This window comes from Eschrichtius robustus, chromosome 20 (genome assembly GCF_028021215.1).
Source record: "Eschrichtius robustus isolate mEscRob2 chromosome 20, mEscRob2.pri, whole genome shotgun sequence".
Taxonomy (NCBI): Eukaryota; Metazoa; Chordata; class Mammalia; order Artiodactyla; family Eschrichtiidae; genus Eschrichtius; species Eschrichtius robustus.
The window spans coordinates 21,418,372-21,436,468 of NC_090843.1; the positions used below are offsets into that span (position 1 = coordinate 21,418,372).

The 18,097-nt window shown below is 47.0% G+C and overlaps 2 protein-coding genes across 2 annotated transcripts; both read left to right on the top strand.

The window, feature by feature from the left end:
• The first annotated feature begins 4,146 nt into the window (after window positions 1–4,146).
• On the top strand, window positions 4,147–6,629 carry RPL27 (ribosomal protein L27). Its single transcript, XM_068529789.1, has 5 exons — window positions 4,147–4,217; window positions 4,458–4,540; window positions 5,512–5,681; window positions 6,304–6,414; window positions 6,523–6,629. Exons 2-5 carry the CDS (start codon window positions 4,460–4,462, stop codon window positions 6,569–6,571), a joined length of 411 nt encoding a protein of 136 aa, XP_068385890.1. The 5' UTR covers window positions 4,147–4,217; window positions 4,458–4,459; the 3' UTR covers window positions 6,572–6,629.
• A 1,802-nt stretch (window positions 6,630–8,431) lies between these two features.
• Window positions 8,432–18,051, top strand: IFI35 (interferon induced protein 35). Its single transcript, XM_068529770.1, has 7 exons — window positions 8,432–8,619; window positions 16,205–16,294; window positions 16,660–16,807; window positions 16,878–16,984; window positions 17,088–17,274; window positions 17,370–17,476; window positions 17,701–18,051. The coding sequence occupies exons 1-7, from the start codon at window positions 8,614–8,616 to the stop codon at window positions 17,890–17,892; spliced, it is 837 nt and encodes a 278-aa protein (XP_068385871.1). The 5' UTR covers window positions 8,432–8,613; the 3' UTR covers window positions 17,893–18,051.
• The last annotated feature ends 46 nt before the right edge of the window (window positions 18,052–18,097 follow it).

Here is an 18,097-nt window from a genome sequence, read left to right on the forward strand (position 1 = left end):
GGTATCTGTGGTTGCTAATAAAATCAGTATTTTGTGTAGCTTCTCTGCAAAGACCTTAGAGACTGTTGGCTTTGGTTTATAAGTCTGGGCATTGTCAGCGTATCTGATCCAGATCAGTATTTCCTTGAGCAATGCCTGGCTCCTGGCCTTTCTGCCTCTTCTCTGCCCCCTGCGCTGGATCAACTCAGCTTTGGTGGTGTTTCCCCCCCACCCCCCTTGAACAAATTCATGAGAAAGTGTCGTTGGCATTATCATCCTATCTTGCCCAGGCCTGCAGTCCTATCCCCACAACAGATCTCACCACACATGCCACTTTAGGAATTGGCGCTTTTAAATTCACTTGTCTGGATACCATTTAGGGTGGGTAATAAGTGCTATAGTCATATGGCATAGCCCTGGATCACCCCAGTATTATCTTTTTCCAGTCCTCACAAAAACTGGTATTAAGGCTTTTATGCTAACATCATGAGAAGCATTTTGTGTGAGTGCCATTCCTAATTTAATTCTCACTACATGTAAGGCAGGACAGTATTATCCGCATTTTATAGCTGAGGAAACTGAACTGCAGAGGTTAAATATTTTGTCCACGTTTACATGTTGGAAGAGCTGGGATTTGAACCCAAGTTGCCTGAATCCAAATCCTATGGTCTTTATACTGTTCTGTTACCTCATTGTATCATGCTGCTTCTAGATATTTTGTTCTTCTCTCTGCTTTATCCACCCCCTCACTTCACCATCACTGTGGATGAACAGGTATTTTCCACATGCCTGCCAGAAATTTCAGCTGCCAAAGGACTAGGCTGCAGGGAGATGGGCAGACAGCCATTGCTCTGCCAAGTTCTTCATGAAACTTAAAGACATGTAGAGACAGAGACAAGCCTGCCAGCAGGCCAGCAATCACATACCTGCTAGTCACTGATAACATTTGCTGTATAACTGAGGACAGAGTGCTTGGCTTGGGGTGAGGCAGACAGGATGAAGGAGGAGAGGAGGGACTGTCAGCCGAGGTCTAAGGCTATGCAAGTCTATGCAAGAACAGAATGAAAGAGAGCCATGGATATGTATCCAATGAAAGTGCAGGTTCCATTGTATTATCTGCAAGGCATCGTTAAAGATTCCCAAGGTGCTCTGCCTTCATTCATTCACTACTGAGCACCCACCAACTGCTTGGGCCAGGCTAGGTGCTCAGAACTTCTCTCTCCCTGCCTTCAAGGAACACAAGATTTAGCAAAGGAGGTAGCAAGCCAATTGGAGATTTGAGTAGCTTGTTAAAACACAAATTGCTGGGCTTCCCTGGTGGCGCAGTGGTTGAGAGTCTGCCTGCCAATGCAGGGGACGCGGGTTCGGGCCCTGGTCTGGGAGGATCCCACATGCCGCGGAGCAGCTAGGCCCGTGAGCCACAACTACTGAGCCTGCGCGTCTGGAGCCTGTGCTCCGCAACAAGAGAGGCCGCGATAATGAAAGGCCCGCGCACCGCGATGAAGAGTGGCCCCCGCTTGCCGCAACTAGAGAAAGCCCTCACACAGAAACGAAGACCCAACACAGCCAAAAATAAATAATAAATAAATAATAACATAAAAAAAAATTAAAAAAAAAAAAAAACACAAATTGCTGGGTTCCATCCCCAGAGTTTTTTATTCAGTAGCTCTGAGAATTTGCATTTCTAACAAGTTCCCATGCTTGTTATGCTGGTGCTGCTGGTCTGGGGACCACACTTTGACAACCACTGATCCAAACCAACTGAAATATGTTCTATAGTAAAATTAAGTATGGATTGGATTGCTGAGGGAGCATAGAGAAGGAAGAGATGAATTCTGCCTGGGAGAATTCTAGAGTGGCCTTGAAGGATGGATAGGATTTTGCCCAGCTACAGTGGAGGAGAAGAATAACGAAACGTGGAACAGCTTGCATGAAGACCCTGGCGCTCAGAAGGGGTCGGATCTTTGAGTAGCTGAGCTGGCTGGAACCCAGGTGGTATGTGAAGGGTCTGGAGGAGACAGGAACTTATACTGCAAGGAAGATAGAGAGGAAGGGAGTGAGAGTTCAAACTTTGGTACAGAGAGCCAACGAAGGATTTCAGGTAAGTGACGGACTTAAGAGTTGTGTTTAGAGAACTTTCTAAAAATAAGATCTATAGCTCATGGCTCCACACCAGACCTGAATTGGAATCTCCTCAGTTGGCAATGCATACTTAATAAGCATCCCAAGCAATTTTTGACCCACCCTAAGTTTTGAGGAGGGACTGGAGAAAACAAAGTACTGAAGCTGGATCAGTTAGGGAGCAGGTGTAAAAGGACAGAAAAGATTTAAAAGACATGAGGCAAAATTCACAGGATTTAGTTACTAATTTGATTTGGAGAGTTTTAGTATGTGATAAGAGTTCAAGGCAATGATAAGATTTCAGGGTTTGGTTTCTGTTTTCCAAGAGAGAAACAACAAAAGAGACAGAAGCAGATAAGGAGGCTGAAAGAAGACCATGGAGGTGGAAATGGACAGGGTCGTGTGGTGCCGTGGCAAGAGCACAGGCTTGGGAATGGGGGAACCTTGATCTGCGCCACCAACTCCGTGACTTTGCTGCTCTAGAACTGTCCTCTCATCTTTGAGATGACAGAGTAGACGATCTCTGAGTTCCTTTCCAACTCTACAATGTCATATTACAAATTAAAACAAAACATTTTAATTAAATATAGAAATATAAGTACATAATTAGTGTGATAAACTATTGGAATGAAGTCCTGAGGGCTGCAGGGGAAATTGGTCCCTGGAGAGCCTGAAGAAGAGAAATGATGAAACCCTGATTGTTCCCACGTCTTGCCCAAGACCAACCCTATAGATTCGTCAGTGTTCAAATGAGCAAAAACTATAAGATGGTTTCTATTTCTCTTGAACTCGGAAGACACCTAAGGAACCATCTAAAAACACTCTGGGCTTCCCTGGTGGCGCAGTGGTTGAGAATCTGCCTGCTAATGCAGGGGACACGGGTTCGAGCCCTGGTCTGGGAAGATCCCACATGCCGCGGAGCAACTAGGCCCGTGAGCCACAACTACTGAGCCTGTGCGTCTGGAGCCTGTGCTCCACAACAAGAGAGGCCACGACAGTGAGAGGCCTGCGCACCGCGATGAAGAGTGGCCCCCGCTTGCCGCAACTAGAGAAAGCCCTCACGCAGAAACGAAGACCCAACACAGCCAAAAATAAATAAATAAATAAATAAATAATTTTAAAAACACTCTTCCAGTAAGTGATGGGAAATAATTCAGTCTGAGAGCCAACTAGACCTGGGTTCAAACCTAGATTTGATGATCAGAGCCTTAGGCTCTCTAAATCTCAATTTCCTCATGTCTAAATGGGAGGAAAATACCCAAGATGCAGATTCCTGAGACTTAAATAGCAGTTGACTTACCTAAAGTGCCTAGCATCTTGCCTGGCACAGAGTGGGTACTCAATTTGGTGACTGGGTAAACAGTATGGGCTCAGGAGGACTGCTTGAATCTGAGTTCCCAGCTTGATCACATACTAGCTGTGGATTTGGGCCAAATTACTTAACCTCCCCAAACCACAGTATCTTCAACTGTGGAATGGAGATAACATTACTTATCTCTTAGTGTCATTATGAGGATCAAAAGAGATAAGACATGTAAATAGATTAACTTGGCCTGACACAGGGTACGCGGCTGCTAGTATCGCCATAATCGTCCTTCATCTCCCTCCTTTATTCTGGTCGGAAATGTCTCTGACATCATTAGACTCTAAATGTTGAGGGCAAGTTCCCTTGTTTGATTGATCTTCGTCTCTTCCTTATGCGTAACTGTACATAGTTGGTACTAATAAATGTCCTATTTTGTTTCTTACTGTTCCAAAGCAAAAAAAGTAAATTTCAAACTGTGCCTCCCCAACTCGCTAGCGCCAGAGAAAGGAACTACAACCAAGGGGGCAGAAGAGCAGCTGCGTCCACGTAAAAGCCTTCCGGGGGAGGCAGAACTCCTTTGCCCTGACTACTGCTGGAGCTGCTCATAAAGTTTGACTTGAATAAAAAAGCTGCCAGGCCTTCCTTTCCCTTCAAGAGCTTCTTCCGCCCTCAACACAGATTCTGAGCGCCACGCAAGAGGCGGGGAGAAGCCCGAGGGGGCGGGACAGGAAGTGAGGTCACCCTCCCCGGGGTGAAAGGTAAGCGGAAGTGCCCTTTCTTTCTCTGCTGTAGTCCAGAGAGGTTGCTGCCGGTGAGTAGAGGCCGGAGCAGGTTATTACAATCCGTAGCCATCCGCGGCCTGGGGGTCGAGTTGCGGGGTGGTGCCGGGTGCTTTTCATTCCTCGGTCTCTGACGGCTTCGTAGCGGATCCTGTCCTGCGAGCAGGACCTGCGGGCGGCCTGAGCCGAGACGGCAGTGAACGCCGCTGAAGTTTCGGGCCCACAGCCTGAGCTGGCGGGTTTCTGAGCGGCCCCTTCTCTTTCCTCTGCAGAAATGGGCAAGTTCATGAAACCCGGGAAGGTGGTGCTGGTCCTGGCCGGTCGCTACTCCGGACGCAAAGCGGTCATCGTGAAGGTACCAGCCTCGCGAACCTGTGCCCCTTTGTATCCCGTGAATGGGGCGGGCGGGCAACTTGGAATTCAAGACCTAGTTCGGGGGCATTACCCACTGAGCATTGCGAATGGTGGTGGGGGTGGTGAATGCATGAGAGCTTTTGAGAGAGAAAGACGCAAAATAACAAATGGGAGTTGAATTGGACAGCTAACACTCTACGCGTTCTCTATCAAAGAGGTTTTAAATAATACTGATGACTGACGTTTATTGAACGCTTGCTTGGTGCCTGGCACTGTCTTATAGGTGTCGTCATGTGCAATCCTTGCGGTAACCATAAGGTTACTTTCTACTGCGAAGGTTTAGAGATGTTAAGTTTCACCTGAGGTCAAACAGGTAGTAAGTGCTGCAGCTGGGACTCCGTAAAAAGAGGAGAAATTGTTTCTAGTTAAAATGGTCACTTAGCATAATCTAGCCGTTCACTGTTTGCCTTTTACCTACGTCTTTAGCCTTTTATGAGATTTTCCTAAGCTCTGGCCACATACACCACTGCTATTGACTGTTGGGGACACCGGGGCACCCTTGGTTCCCTTTCCTCCGTCTCCCTGAGGCTGGTTTTGGAGTTAGGCAGCCAGGTTTGGAATCCTGCCTCTAACCCTTCCTAGCAGTGCAATCCTGGAGGAAGTTGAGAGATGTAAAGTCCTGAGGACTAGTGCTTGGCATATGGCAATCACTTCATAATTGTTAACTGTTGTTACATTTTAAATCTCTTACCTCCCAGGAACCCTTCCGGATTTTTCCTGGTGGGAAGGAGGATACCACCCTTTTCCCTGTTACTCTTTGGGCATCTAGCATAGCACTTAGAATGTCTGCTTTGTGTGGTTTTTATAATAGTGGGTCTCAGAGGCCTAGGGGTTGAGGGTGTTCTTTCTACACACGCCCTACATCTAGCAAAGGGCCTAAACAGCAATAACATGTAATTCTTGCTCATTCAGAACATTGATGATGGCACCTCAGACCGACCCTACAGCCATGCTCTGGTGGCTGGAATTGATCGCTATCCCCGCAAAGTGACAGCTGCCATGGGCAAGAAGAAAATTGCCAAGAGGTCAAAGATCAAGTCTTTCGTGAAAGTTTATAATTATAATCACCTCATGCCCACAAGGTGAGCCTTTCAAGAATGGGAATGAAAGTGACTTTTTCTAACTTTTCCCTCTCTCTGCCCTGCTGAATACGGAGACAACCTTGTAGCCACTCCAGTGGAAGAGACATCATTTTCAATTTGTCATTTGGCCGTGGTTTCCAGTGTTGCCTCTTTAATCCATCTTGGAAGTGTTCACTTTCCTGTCATTTTCTGTTGATTTCCCTGACTTGGCAGAGCCGGATTGAAAAATCTCTTCCAAACTTGCTCTCGATCTGTCTCTCTCCTCACCTGAAAATTATTTGAAGTGTTGAGTAAAGGTTGTTACATTTGTTTCCAGCCACAGTAAACACAGGCATAGAATCTGGCCTGCCTTCTTCCACTCTCAAGGATAATAGTTATTATAGGGTAGGGTAGTTGTGGGAAACTGAGAATGAATTGTGAAGTTTTTCAGTGGCTTGAATCTATGTAAATGAGTTTGTTAAAACCGGGCATTTCCAAAGAATATCATCAGGACTTTAGCACAGTTTTGATGATAGCTCCTATGGAGTCAGACCTTAACATGCCAACGTCCCAGGAGTGGGGCGGAGGGGTGAAGGCCCTGGCAGCATGTGGGCTGCTCCTACCTTCCTGCCATTGTCCCCAGGTACTCTGTGGATATCCCCTTGGACAAAACTGTTGTCAACAAGGATGTCTTCAGAGACCCTGCTCTCAAACGCAAGGCCCGACGAGAGGCCAAGGTCAAGTTTGAGGAGAGGTAAGTAGGCTTTGGTAGTCTGGAGTATGGTTTCACTGTTCTCCATGAAGACAGTTTTGTCTTCTGTGATTCCTCCCCTCATTAGTGTCCTTTTTTCCCCCCCTCTAGGTACAAGACCGGCAAGAACAAATGGTTCTTTCAGAAGCTGCGGTTTTAGGTCTGTCTTGTTTCAGTCATTAAAAATACAAAAAAAAAAAAAAAAAAAAAATCCATGTGTCTGCCTGCTTCTTGTTATTAGACTGGGAAAGAACATTCATACGATGAGAGACACTGGGTGGTGGATGAGGTACTGTGGGAAAATATAAAATAAAAGGTAAATCTGCCTTTGTGAGACATGGGCTACTTCTGTCCATAGCCTCATAATCCTTTAATGGTCTAGCTCAATAGGTAAAATGTGATACTGAACTGTTGCCCCAAAAGAGCTACTCTGGACATTTTTAGGTGGGGAATTGTTTAAGCATCCCTGGCTTCAACCCATTACATACCTAGAGAACTGTTCCCCCACCCCCGCCCCTGCCCCATTGTGACAACCAAAGGCCCCTCCGAGTGGACACCATCTACTTTGGATTAAGAGTCACTAACTTGAGGTGGTTTGTTAAACCAGAGTGCCAGATTTGGTAGGTCAGAATTCAGCATCTTGTCAAGTGATGTTGGTGCTGCTTGGACGAGGACCACACTGGAGAACTGCTCTAGATGGGGATGGACACCGACAATGAAGGCCTGAGCCCCAAAGCAGCCGTTCCTAGTGGGACCAAGGAGAGGTCCCCAAATGGTCTGGCTAGCAGAGACAGGCAAGAAAGGGTGTGATTCAAGGGGTTTGGGCTCTGGATTGTCACCACTGTGTTACAGGAAAGGCATTCAGCCCTTCTATAGCATTTTACCTCTCATTGGATACTTAACTGTGACTGGTGTTACTGATGAAATAGGTCCTCCAGCCAAGCTGGTACTCAGTCACTAAATGGAACTAGGATTCAAATGGCCCTATTTGCCAAGCTTCACACTTGGCACACTTTCAGCTGGGGTGAGGGGTGGGGGCTTGAGAAAGGGGCTCAGTAAGTTAATCTGAGTGGGAAGCCCTGGACTAGGTGAAAATAGAAAACTTATATCCTGCACTGTTCTATGTATATTCATTCGACTCATCTCACCCTTAAGTGTTTTTTGGGTTTTTTTTTTTTTGGCTGCATTGGGTCTTCGTTGCTACGCGCAGGCTTTTCTCTAGTTGCGGCGAGCGGGGGCTACTCTTCGTCGCAGTGCGCAGACTTCTCGTTGCGGAGCACGGGCTCTAGAGCACAGGCTCAGTAGTTGTGGCACAGGGACTTAGTTGCTCCGCGGTATGTGGGATCTTCTCGGACCAGGGCTCGGACCTGTGTACCCTGCGTTGGCAGGCGGATTCTTAACCACTGCGCCACCAGGGAAGCGCCTCACCCTTAAGTGTTCGACGTCTCCAATAAGTAGCTTGCCTACTCACAGTCACAAATGGAACTATATTTAAACCCTCCTTTAACTAAAAATTCAAGTTCAAATACTCTTCCAACCAGGTTTGTATACATGCATCACTTCCTAGCAATGTGACTTTGGGCAGGTTTCTACACTTCTGTGCCTCACAAGTTTAGAATCTCATCGGGAAAATGGAACCAACTTCAAGGGGTTGTTTTGAAGGCTGAGTTAATTCATGAAAAGCAGAATTGGTATTGGGCACATAACAGCTCTCAAGTGCTGGCTATTGCTACAGCGTCGTCAACTTGATGGGGCTTTATCTGTCCTGGTTGCATTTCTCATTCAGTTATCAACATCTGCATGTTCTGGGCAACATTCTAAGCTCTTGGGAAATAGCCATTAACAAAGCAGACAAAATTCTACCAATAGGCCTGTGCTGGGATTGCTAGGTTGGGAATGAATGGCTGATTGGGGCCAGCATTCAGTTTGTAGTTGCTTGCGGGGTAACTTCCCCCGAGGCCTCACAGCTGGGGGAAGTTCGAAGACCAGGAAGCCACCCAGGGGTGGAGTACGGAAGGGCAGGGACTTCACTGAAATGAAAGTGAAAGCAAAGAGCCTGCATAAGAACCGTAAGAAGTGTCTTTCAGGCTCTGCTGGGGAGACTAAAACTCCTCAAAGTGCAAGCAAGACTTTAGTCGCGTTGGACCCTGCCACTTTGTGCCAGCTCTGAAGCCTCAGCCCTTGCTAACTGGACCTTAGACCATGATGGTGAGAGGAGGGTCTTGGGGGTGGGGAGAATCAGAGGAATGCTCCTCTTGGCCAGGAATCTACAGGTATCCCAGGGCCTGGCAGGCAACCCTCTCCCTGCCCATCTCTTAGACCTGCTACAGGTCTGGGGAGAGACGGCTGGGATGACCTCTCCGCTAGGGAGTTGGTCCCCTAATCCATTGCCTCAGAGACAGGTCTATAACCTGCATCTCAGGGGATCATGAATTCCTTGTGTGGATGTGCATTTTTCTGGAGAAAGAGTCCATCGTTTTCATTAGATACTCAAAGGGTTCTGTGACCCCAAAAAGTTTAAGAATTGCTCACACCTTTATCTCCTGAGATCTTCCTCAACAAGTTCCTCCCCTCCTTATATTTCCATCTAAATGTCACCTTGGCCTCTCTTCAGGGCGAGGGGAAGAAGTGTTCCTCTTCTGAGACCAAACCTTCCCCCTGTCTGCTGTGGTCCCCCCTTTCCCGACCCCTGATCGCCCCTGCTCGTGCTAGACTAAGCCCTCTGCGGGCTGGTCCTCTGTCTCAGCCTGTTCACCCTTGATCCCCGGTGCCCAGCACAGTGCCTGGCATGCAGTAGGCGCTCAATAAACAGCTGTTGAGTGAATGAATCTCATTTCCCTAGTTTCTTCAGTCTTTCTCCCTGATACTACCCTGTCTGTTACAAATATGTAGGTCTTTTGCTTGGAAATTTTTCATTTGCCCCTCAAATGTTGAAGGAAGACAGGCTCTAGAGGCCAGCCTGCCTGGTTCCAAATCCTGGTTCCTCCAATTGTGTGGCCCTGGGTAAGTTATTAGCCTCTCTAAAGTTTACAGTCTAAGCCCCATTTCCTTATCTATTTGGTGGGAATGATAGTAACACTTCCACACAAGAATACCTACCTGCTAGAATTAAACTAAACAATCCCTAAAATACACAGTAAAAACTGAGCACGCTGCTTGGCACATACTAAGTGCTCAATACGTGTTCATTATTGTTAATATTGCCAACCTTTTCATATCCCCAGTTCCCCAGTTCAGCCACCCCTCACTCCTCCCACTCTGCTAAAACTGCTCTCTTAAAGGGCCTTTACATATTAGAAAGGAAAGAAGGAAGGTGGGTTCAGGAAACTGTATTTTAAAAAAATCACCCTAAATTCATTATTGAGAGACAGTGTCTATTAATGACATTGTGATGTCTATCTTCCCAGAATTTTTATGCATTTTTATGCGTTAATAAATATCCTCATGAATTAAAACATTTTAAATCAACAGAATAGGGAATGTATTTATAGGCAGCTTTATATTTTGCTTTTTTTGCTTATTGTGAGCATTTTTTCATGTTAAATGTTCTTTATTACTGTCTTTTAATTGCTAAATATTTTATGTTTAGCTGTTTCTTGTTGGACATGTAGATTTTTTTTTTCCATTGTAAACAAGGCTACAATAATCATCCTTGTACGTGAACTGACCATCTCCTTATGATAAGCAGGACTGTTTTTTGTTGCTCAATCTCAGCGGTCATTCTCATGCCTCCTGGCAGAAGGCTTGTTAGCAGCATTGGGCACAGCTGCGGGCTCCTCTGCCTTAAATGTGTTGTTCTTCATGCCTGCTCTCCCTCAGGTTTCACTAGCCCCTCCTCTGCATTCTCCTCAGCTGGTTCTTCCTTGTTCCCCTGATCTCTTAGTGTTGGTTGCCCCAGAAATCAGCCCTTGGACCTCTACGTGTTGATCTCATTTAATTTTGTGACTTTAAATATCTCTGCTTGGATAATTTTCAAACTTATGCTCATGGCCTGGACCCCTTCCCTGGATGCCACATCATAGAGGCAACCACCACTCTACGTCTCTACTGGGATGTCAAATAAGCACTTCATCCCTAATATGTTCAAAGTAAACCCCAATCTCTTCCATCCAACGTATTTCCCATCTCGGCAAATGGCTCTCCTTCCCCTCAGTTGCTCAAGCCTAACAGCTTAGTGTCATCACAGACTCGTCTCTTTCTTCCACATCCTACTTCCAATCCATCAGCAACTTGAATCAATCTAAACTCTTTTTTTTTTTTTTTTTGTGGCACGCTTGCTCGGCTTGCTGGATCCTAGTTCCCCAACCAGGGATTGAACCCATGCCCCCTAGAGTGGAAGTGTGGAGTCCTAACCACTGGACCGCCAGGGAATTCCCTCAATCAATCTAAACTCTTGACTGCGCCTCACCACCTCCACTGCTACCACCTGATCCAGGCCATCAGCATTGCTCACATGGACCCTGTCATGGCCTCCTAAGTGGTTAGTGCCCTTTCCCCACATCAGTCTATTCACACAACAGCCAAGTTATCCTGTTAGCATTTAAGCCTGCCTTCAGTCTCCCACCTCACTTTATGTGAAAGGCCCTTCATGGCCCCACTCCGTTTTCTCTGTGACTTTATCTCCCACCATTCCCCCCTCACTTGCTCTGCTCCAGCCACATTGGTCTCCTTGATGTTCCTCAAATACATACAACAAACTCCCACCTCAGGGCCTTTGCACTTGCCGCTCCCTCTGCATAAAACTTTCCCCCACGTATACACACGGCTGACTCCTTTATCTTGTTCAAGTATATGATCAAATATCTCAACGAGGCCTACTCTGATCACCCCAGTTAAAACTGTACTCCAACATTCTCTGTCCTCCCTCCTCTGTTTTTGTCCATAACACTTATCACTAACATACTGCAGATTTTACTTATTTATTGTGTTTATTATCTGGCTCATCCCCTAGAATGTAAACTCCACAGAGAAGTTTTGTCTGTTTGGTTCACTACTGTATCCCCAGAGGCTAGAACAGGGCCCGACACATGGTAGATGCCTGGTAGCTGATCGTTGCATGAGTGAATAAGGAAGCAAATGAGGGAGGGGACTTCCTGTAGCCCTCCTTTTCTTTTGCCTCTGTTTCATCACTCCTCTTCCTTTGTGTCTATGATGCTACCTAATCCTGGCCCTGACCCTGACCATGCCTTCTTTTTCTTTTCTTTCTTAACATTTATTTATTTATTTTGGCTGCACTGGGTCTTAGTTGCGACACATGGGATCTTCGTTGCGGCATGCAGACTCTTAGTTGTGGCATGTGAACTCTTAGTTGCGGCATGCATGTGGGATCTAGTTCCCCGACCAGGGATCGAACCCAGGCCCCCTGCATTGGGAACGTGGAGTCTTACCCACTGGACCACCAGGGAAGTCCCCCTGCCTTCTTTTTCTTCTCTGCATTCCTTTATCTTTCCTGACTCCTGACTAGGTATCTTCAAAGATCACATTTTTAAGGGCTCCGTCCCTGAATGAGTTCTTCCATCCTCTTGGCTTCTACCATTACCACATACTGTTCTAACCCAGAGTCCGATCCACCAAGTCCTGTCCCTGACACTCTGTGTCTTCAACAGCCTTGGGTTTGACTTACTTTGGCCCATTAGGGCCAAAGTTTTTTTGTTTGTTTGGTTTTGTTTTTTGTGGGTTTTTTTTGTTTTTGGCCACACCACGTGTCTTCCAGGATCTCAGTTCCCCGACCACGGATTGAACCCGGGCCACGGCAGTGAAAGCCTGGAATCCTAACCACCAGGCCATCAGGGAACTCCCCCCATTAGTTAACCTTGATGAACCTCAGGTTCCTCAACTATCAAATGGGGATTATTAAAATACAAAACATTTAACATAGCACTCATCATATGCCGGGAACTACTTTTCCAAATAAAATTACAGGTAGAAATTGCTATTCCCACTTTACAGATGAAGAAACCAAGGCACAGAGAGTTAAATAACTTGCCCATTGTCTTGGCAGTAGTAAGAGGAGCTGAATGTAAGCCCCGGAGATTTGGCCCCAGAACTTGTGCTCTTAACTCCTATATTACACTGCCTCCCAGTACTGCTATGATGAACACAGATAGCATGAGATTTTATCTTAGGAGTGGTTAGGTTCTAAACTTGGCAAGTAAGGCAGAAGAATGCATGTAGTCAAATGAACCTCAAATCATTAACTCACCCCTAAGTATCCGGAATTTACAGTCTCTCAATGAGCTCAGTGTAAAACAGATCCTTTTTTTTTTTTTCAGTTGAGTACCAGATGGATACTGGCTTGCATTTAGAGACCAAGTTATCATGTTAAGTAAATAAATAGCATGTATAGTTGAATTCAAGTAAGTGACTACAATCAGCCTGTGTTGTCCTTAAGAAGTCTGTGATAGAGAAGTTTCAGTTGGGAGTTGGAGACAGGAGGCAGTTTTGTGATACTTAAATGGGATGGAGTCCAACTGTGCCGAGCACTTAGCAGGTCCCCAGTAACTACTGGCTCTCTTCCCTTGCCTGCTGGGTCAATGACATTATACCAAATCCTTGGACACCCAAGTCTGCAACCTCGGTGTTGCATCGCCTCTCCAGTCTGTCCCCTCTGTCGCTTTAATACAACATCCGGAGTCTGGCAGCTTTTCCTCTTGAGATGTACTCATCTGTGTGTGCTCCTTGTGCCCGGTGCCAGAGGTTCAGGTCAGCTCCTGTCACGTCTGTGAGAATTAGAGCCACAGGTCTGGGCTTGTTTTCCTCACTCCCCAGTTCCTGCTGCTCCAGTTCATCCTGCCATCACTGCCAGCTCTTTTTTTTTTTTTTTTTTTTAAGTATAGTTGATTTACAATGTTATGTTAGTTTCAGGTGTACAGCAAAGTGATCCAGTTATACATATATGTATTCTTATTCAGATTCTTTTCCATTATAGGTTATTGCAAGATGTTGAATATAGTTCCCTGTGCTATATACAGTAGGTCCTTGTTTATCTATTTTCTACATAATAGTGTGCATCTGCTAATCCCAGACTCCTAATTTATCCCTCCTTCACCCCTTTTCCCCTTTGGTAACCATAAGTTTGTTTCCTATGTCTGTTTTTGTTTTGTAAATAAATTAATTTGTATCATTTTTTTTAGATTTCACATATAAGTGATATCATATGGTATTTGTCTTTCTCATCTTGACTTACTTCATTTAGTATGGTAATCTCTAGGTCCATCCATGTTGCTGTAAATGGCATTATTTCATTCTTTTTTATGGCTGAGTGATATTCCAGTGTGTGTGTGTGTGTGTATGTGTATGTGTGTGTGTGTATATACACACACATATATATTTAACATCTTCTTTATTCATCTGTTGATGAACAGTTAACTTGCTTCCATGTCTTGGCTATCGTAAATAGTGCTATGAACATTGGGGTGCATGTGTCTTTTCGAATTAGGGTTTTTGTCTTTTCCAGATATATGCCCAGGAGCAGGATTGCTGGATCATATGGGTAACTCTATTTTTAGTTTTTTAAAGAGCCTTTGTACTGTTTTCCATAGTGGCTGCACCAATTAACATTCTCACCAACAGTGTAGGAGGGTTCCCTTTTCTCCACACCCTCTCCAGCCTTTATTATTTATAGACTTTTTGATGATGGCTATTCTGACCCGGTGAGCTGATACTTCATGGTAGTTTTCATTTGCATTTTTCTAATAATTAGCAATGTTGAGCATCTTTTCATGTGCCTGTTGGCCACCTTTATGTCTTCTTCGAAGAAATGTCTATTTAGGTCTTCTGTCCATTTTTTGATGACTGGATTGTGCTCTTTTCAACACTGTGTCCATCACCTCACTCCCTCTTTCAGAAATCTTCACTAGTTCCCCATTTTCCCACTGATAAACTCTCTGGCTTGAATTTGTTTGTTTGTCTGTTTGTTTGTTTTTCCTTGTATCCATTCACCGGTGGATGGACGTTTTTGAATGTTTTTTTTAAACTGTATTTATGAAGCTTTTAAAAATAAATTTACTTATTTAAAGCTATTTATTAAATAGCATTGCCAATTACTAGATTTCCAAACAATATGTATAATTAGATCAAGATTTAAAGCAGAAGTAAAAAGAGGATGGATTAAAGACTGAATCCAACTTTTATTTTTCATATTTATTTAAAATCAAGCCATCTTTTTCAAATAAAAATCCAGATTTCTGGTTTCCCTTAGAAATGGGAAGATATAGGATACTGAGACCACATTCCATGTGAAAAAACTTGGCTAGAGCCGAGAAAGGGTTGCCACTTTAGTTGGGACATGCTGTCTGCAGGATGTAAGAGTCCCCACCTCTCCATATCACACTGCACCTGCTCCCCTGACTCACTGATGTCATGTAACTGACCCTGAAAGTCACTGATTATTTCTCACTACTCATTAACCGGCATTATTTGGTCAAGCCCTAGTTTTCCTCTGCTTAAAATAGAGTGAACCCACACTGAATTATTCAACACCCACTGTAATATGTTCCCATTCTGTCATTCGTTCACTTCATTCATTCACTCACTTCATTCATTCATTCAACACGGGTTTACTGCACGCCTGTTTTGTGCCAGGGACTCTGCTGAACACTTGGGACACAGAGATGGCCAGGACAGAGTCCCGTCCTCCCCAGTGAGCTCACACTTCCCCGAGCTGACCTTATTTATCAGGCTTCCAACCACAGGGTGAGCTCTCCATCCCACAAACAAAGGTGCATTTATTCCCATCCCTGGTGTCACTCCCCTGCCCACTTGTCAGCTCTCTCTGGATCTGTTCCAAATCACACCCAGCCTGAAAGGCTGCTTGGTACAGCAGAAAGGGTGGCAGTCATGGGACAAGCTGGGAGATGTGGGGTAAATTACTCCCCTACTCTGAGTTTGATTTCTTCACCGTCAAGCACAGATTAAGAGTTCGGAGTCAGACTGCCTAGGGCCAAATGACTTCGGGTAAGTCACTTGACCTCTCTGAGCTACTGTTGCCTCATCTGCAAAATAAGAAGAGGGTGTTTATTTCATAAGGTTGTTGCAAGACATGAGTGGTATAATCCATATAAAGGGCTTAGCACATGTTAGCTGATAGTCTTATGACATCTTGCAACTGTAAGCCCCTACTACTCCTCGAGGCCTCCCTAGTTTTGTTAACCCCTTTGGGACAGTCCCTCCTCCAAATTCCCGCTGTCCTCCACCATCAGCCTCTCCTCCACCATCAGTCGTGTGATTGTGCACTGGCTTGAGTACCGTTTGTTTGTCTGTTTGAAATATTTATTTATTTATTTTGGCTGTGCTGGGTCTTAGTTGCGGCACGTGGGATCTTCGTTGCGGCATACGGACTCTTCGTTGTGGCATGCATGCGGGATCTAGTTCCCCGACCAGGGATCGAACCCAGACAGGCTGCATTGGGAGTGCAGTCTTACCCACTGCACCACCAGGGAAGTCCCTTGAGTACCGTTTTATACAGGCCTAAGCACTGGACCCTTTTCTTCCACTGCCTGTGTCGTGCCCAGTACCTCATAGCAGGAGCTCAATCAGTGTTTGTTAAACTCTAGGTCTCCAGGAATGACCCAGCCGTGGCTGCTGCAAAGGCTCCTGCCTTTCAGAGCAGCTGAGATGGGGGCAGCCAGGCTGGGCCAGGACAAGCCCAGGGCAGGGTAAAGGGCTTGGGTTGTTCTCAGGCTGAGCATCAACTCTGCTCCTGGAGTGTCCAGAATAGCGGCCCCCTTTCCCTGGCTCATTCATTCTCTGGAAAGGCAGGTGGATGTCTGGTTGTTCCCCTATGCTCCAATAGGCCCTCCAAGCCCTTCAGGAGGAACAGGCCAAACTAAAGACCAGGCTACAGGAGCTGAAAAGGAAGCTCAGGGACAACCCCCAAGACAAGGTAAGCTGGGAGGGGGTATGGCCTGGTAGAAAGAGCTGGGGAGGTCTTGGTTTCACTCCTGGCTCTGCCATTTCCTTGCTGTGTGACCTCGAGTGTGTTACTTGAACTCTCTTGAACCTGTCTGCTTCTCTGTAAAGTGGAGCTACCTATCTCACAGGTTTGTGTGAGGACAAACTAAGATTTTGCATGTAAAGTGCCAGTACACGCTTGACCCACATTCATCCACTTAGTTACCCAGCTCTTCTTTCAGTATTCATCCCTGGCACTCAGCATCAGTCGCATGTAATTGGGGGTGCTTTCCTCCTGGGAGTGGGGCACTCTCCCAACCCTGAAATCTGCATCAGCCTCTCCTCCCCCACCGCCAGGTCCCATTCCCAGTGCCTGAGACCCCCCTGGTGTTCCGAGGAAACATTCAGCAGGGCAAGGATACGGTCAAGTCTGTGGTTTCTAACCTGCGGATCTGTTACCCTCTGCCTGGAGGCTCTGCTCTGGTCACCTTTGAGGACCCCAATGGTGAGCTCCGGGAAACCTTGGGAGGGAGACTGGGAGGCTTCCTAAGTACTGACCCTGCTCCCCGACCCAGTGGCCAAGCAGGTGCTGCAGCAAACGGAGCACACGATCGATGTGGAAGGGTTCCGACTGCGGGTGCAGGTCCAGCCCTTGGAGCTGCCCACGCTGACCACCATCCAGGTGACAGACTGGCAGGGCCCTGGGATCTGCACGGGGCCCCATGCCCCTGGGCAACAAGGGAGTGGGGTTGTGCCTGGGATGACTCCCTCCTGCCTCCCCCTAGGTGTCCAGCCAGATGAATGAACAGAGAGTACTGGTCAGTGGGTTTCCTGCCGGGCTTAAGCTAAGTGAGGAGGAGCTGCTGGACAAGTTGGAGATCTTCTTTGGCAAGAGCAAGAACGGGGGTGGCGATGTGGAGACGCGGGAACTGCTGCAAGGCGGTGTCATGCTGGGCTTCGCTAAGGATACAGGTAAGGGCCCTGTCGGCGAGATGAGAGCTGAGGCACCAGGCCACGGGAGGGGAGAGCCCTTGATGCTGAAGGTCCCCCGCTCCCTGTCCCTGCAGTGGCCCAGCACCTGTGCCAGATGGGCCAGTTCACAGTGCCACTGGGTAAGCAGCAGTTCCCTCTGAGAGTCTCTCCCTACATGAGTGGAAAGATCCAGAAGGCTGAGGTAAGTGGGAAGGTGGAAGATGGGGACTGGACCCGGTAACCTGTCTGCCTTGCCCAGGGAAGGATCACAGCCCCGAAACCCCACCGACCTACCCGCTGCCAACCTCTCCAAGCCTCCTGCCCCCTCCCATACGCCCACGGTCGCCACCTGCCCCGACCTCTGCCCCCCCGACCCCCCAGCCCAACCTGCACGAGCCCTTGCCCAGCTCCCGGCTCCTTTTCCAGGTCAGGTCCCAGCCAGTGCCCCACTCGGTGCTGGTGCTCAACATTCCTGACGTCCTGGATGGCCCGGAGCTACAAGACGTCCTGGAGATCCACTTCCAGAAGCCCACCCGTGGGGGCGGGGAAGTGGAAGCCGTGACAGTCATGCCCCTGGGACAGCAGGGCCTGGCGGTCTTCACTGCCAAATTGGGCTAGGAGCCTGCCCTGCTCATTACCCCCGCCCCTCTGCCAAGGTTCTCAAACCAGGCTGGGCTTGGACGCATATACAGGAGAGAGAGATCATGCTGGTCAACGGCAGGAGGGACTATGAGTTGTGAAACACTGCCCGAGAACAGTAAAAGCGCCTGCATTGCATGATCTTCTTCCTCATTTTGTTTCAAGAAAGGAAACTGATTAGGCC

What these genes read in the sequence shown, in the direction of transcription:
- RPL27 (XM_068529789.1), top strand. Translation starts at nt 4,460, where the DNA reads ATGGGCAAGTTCATGAAACCCGGGAAGGTGGTGCTGGTCCTGGCCGGT. An exon ending in GCAAAGCGGTCATCGTGAAG is followed by an intron (nt 4,541 to 5,511) that starts GTACCAGCCTCG and finishes TTGCTCATTCAG; the next exon opens with AACATTGATGATGGCACCTC. An exon ending in AAGGTCAAGTTTGAGGAGAG is followed by an intron (nt 6,415 to 6,522) that starts GTAAGTAGGCTT and finishes CCCCCCCTCTAG; the next exon opens with GTACAAGACCGGCAAGAACA.
- IFI35 (XM_068529770.1), top strand. An exon ending in GGGACAACCCCCAAGACAAG is followed by an intron (nt 16,295 to 16,659) that starts GTAAGCTGGGAG and finishes CCCCACCGCCAG; the next exon opens with GTCCCATTCCCAGTGCCTGA. An exon ending in CACCTTTGAGGACCCCAATG is followed by an intron (nt 16,808 to 16,877) that starts GTGAGCTCCGGG and finishes TCCCCGACCCAG; the next exon opens with TGGCCAAGCAGGTGCTGCAG.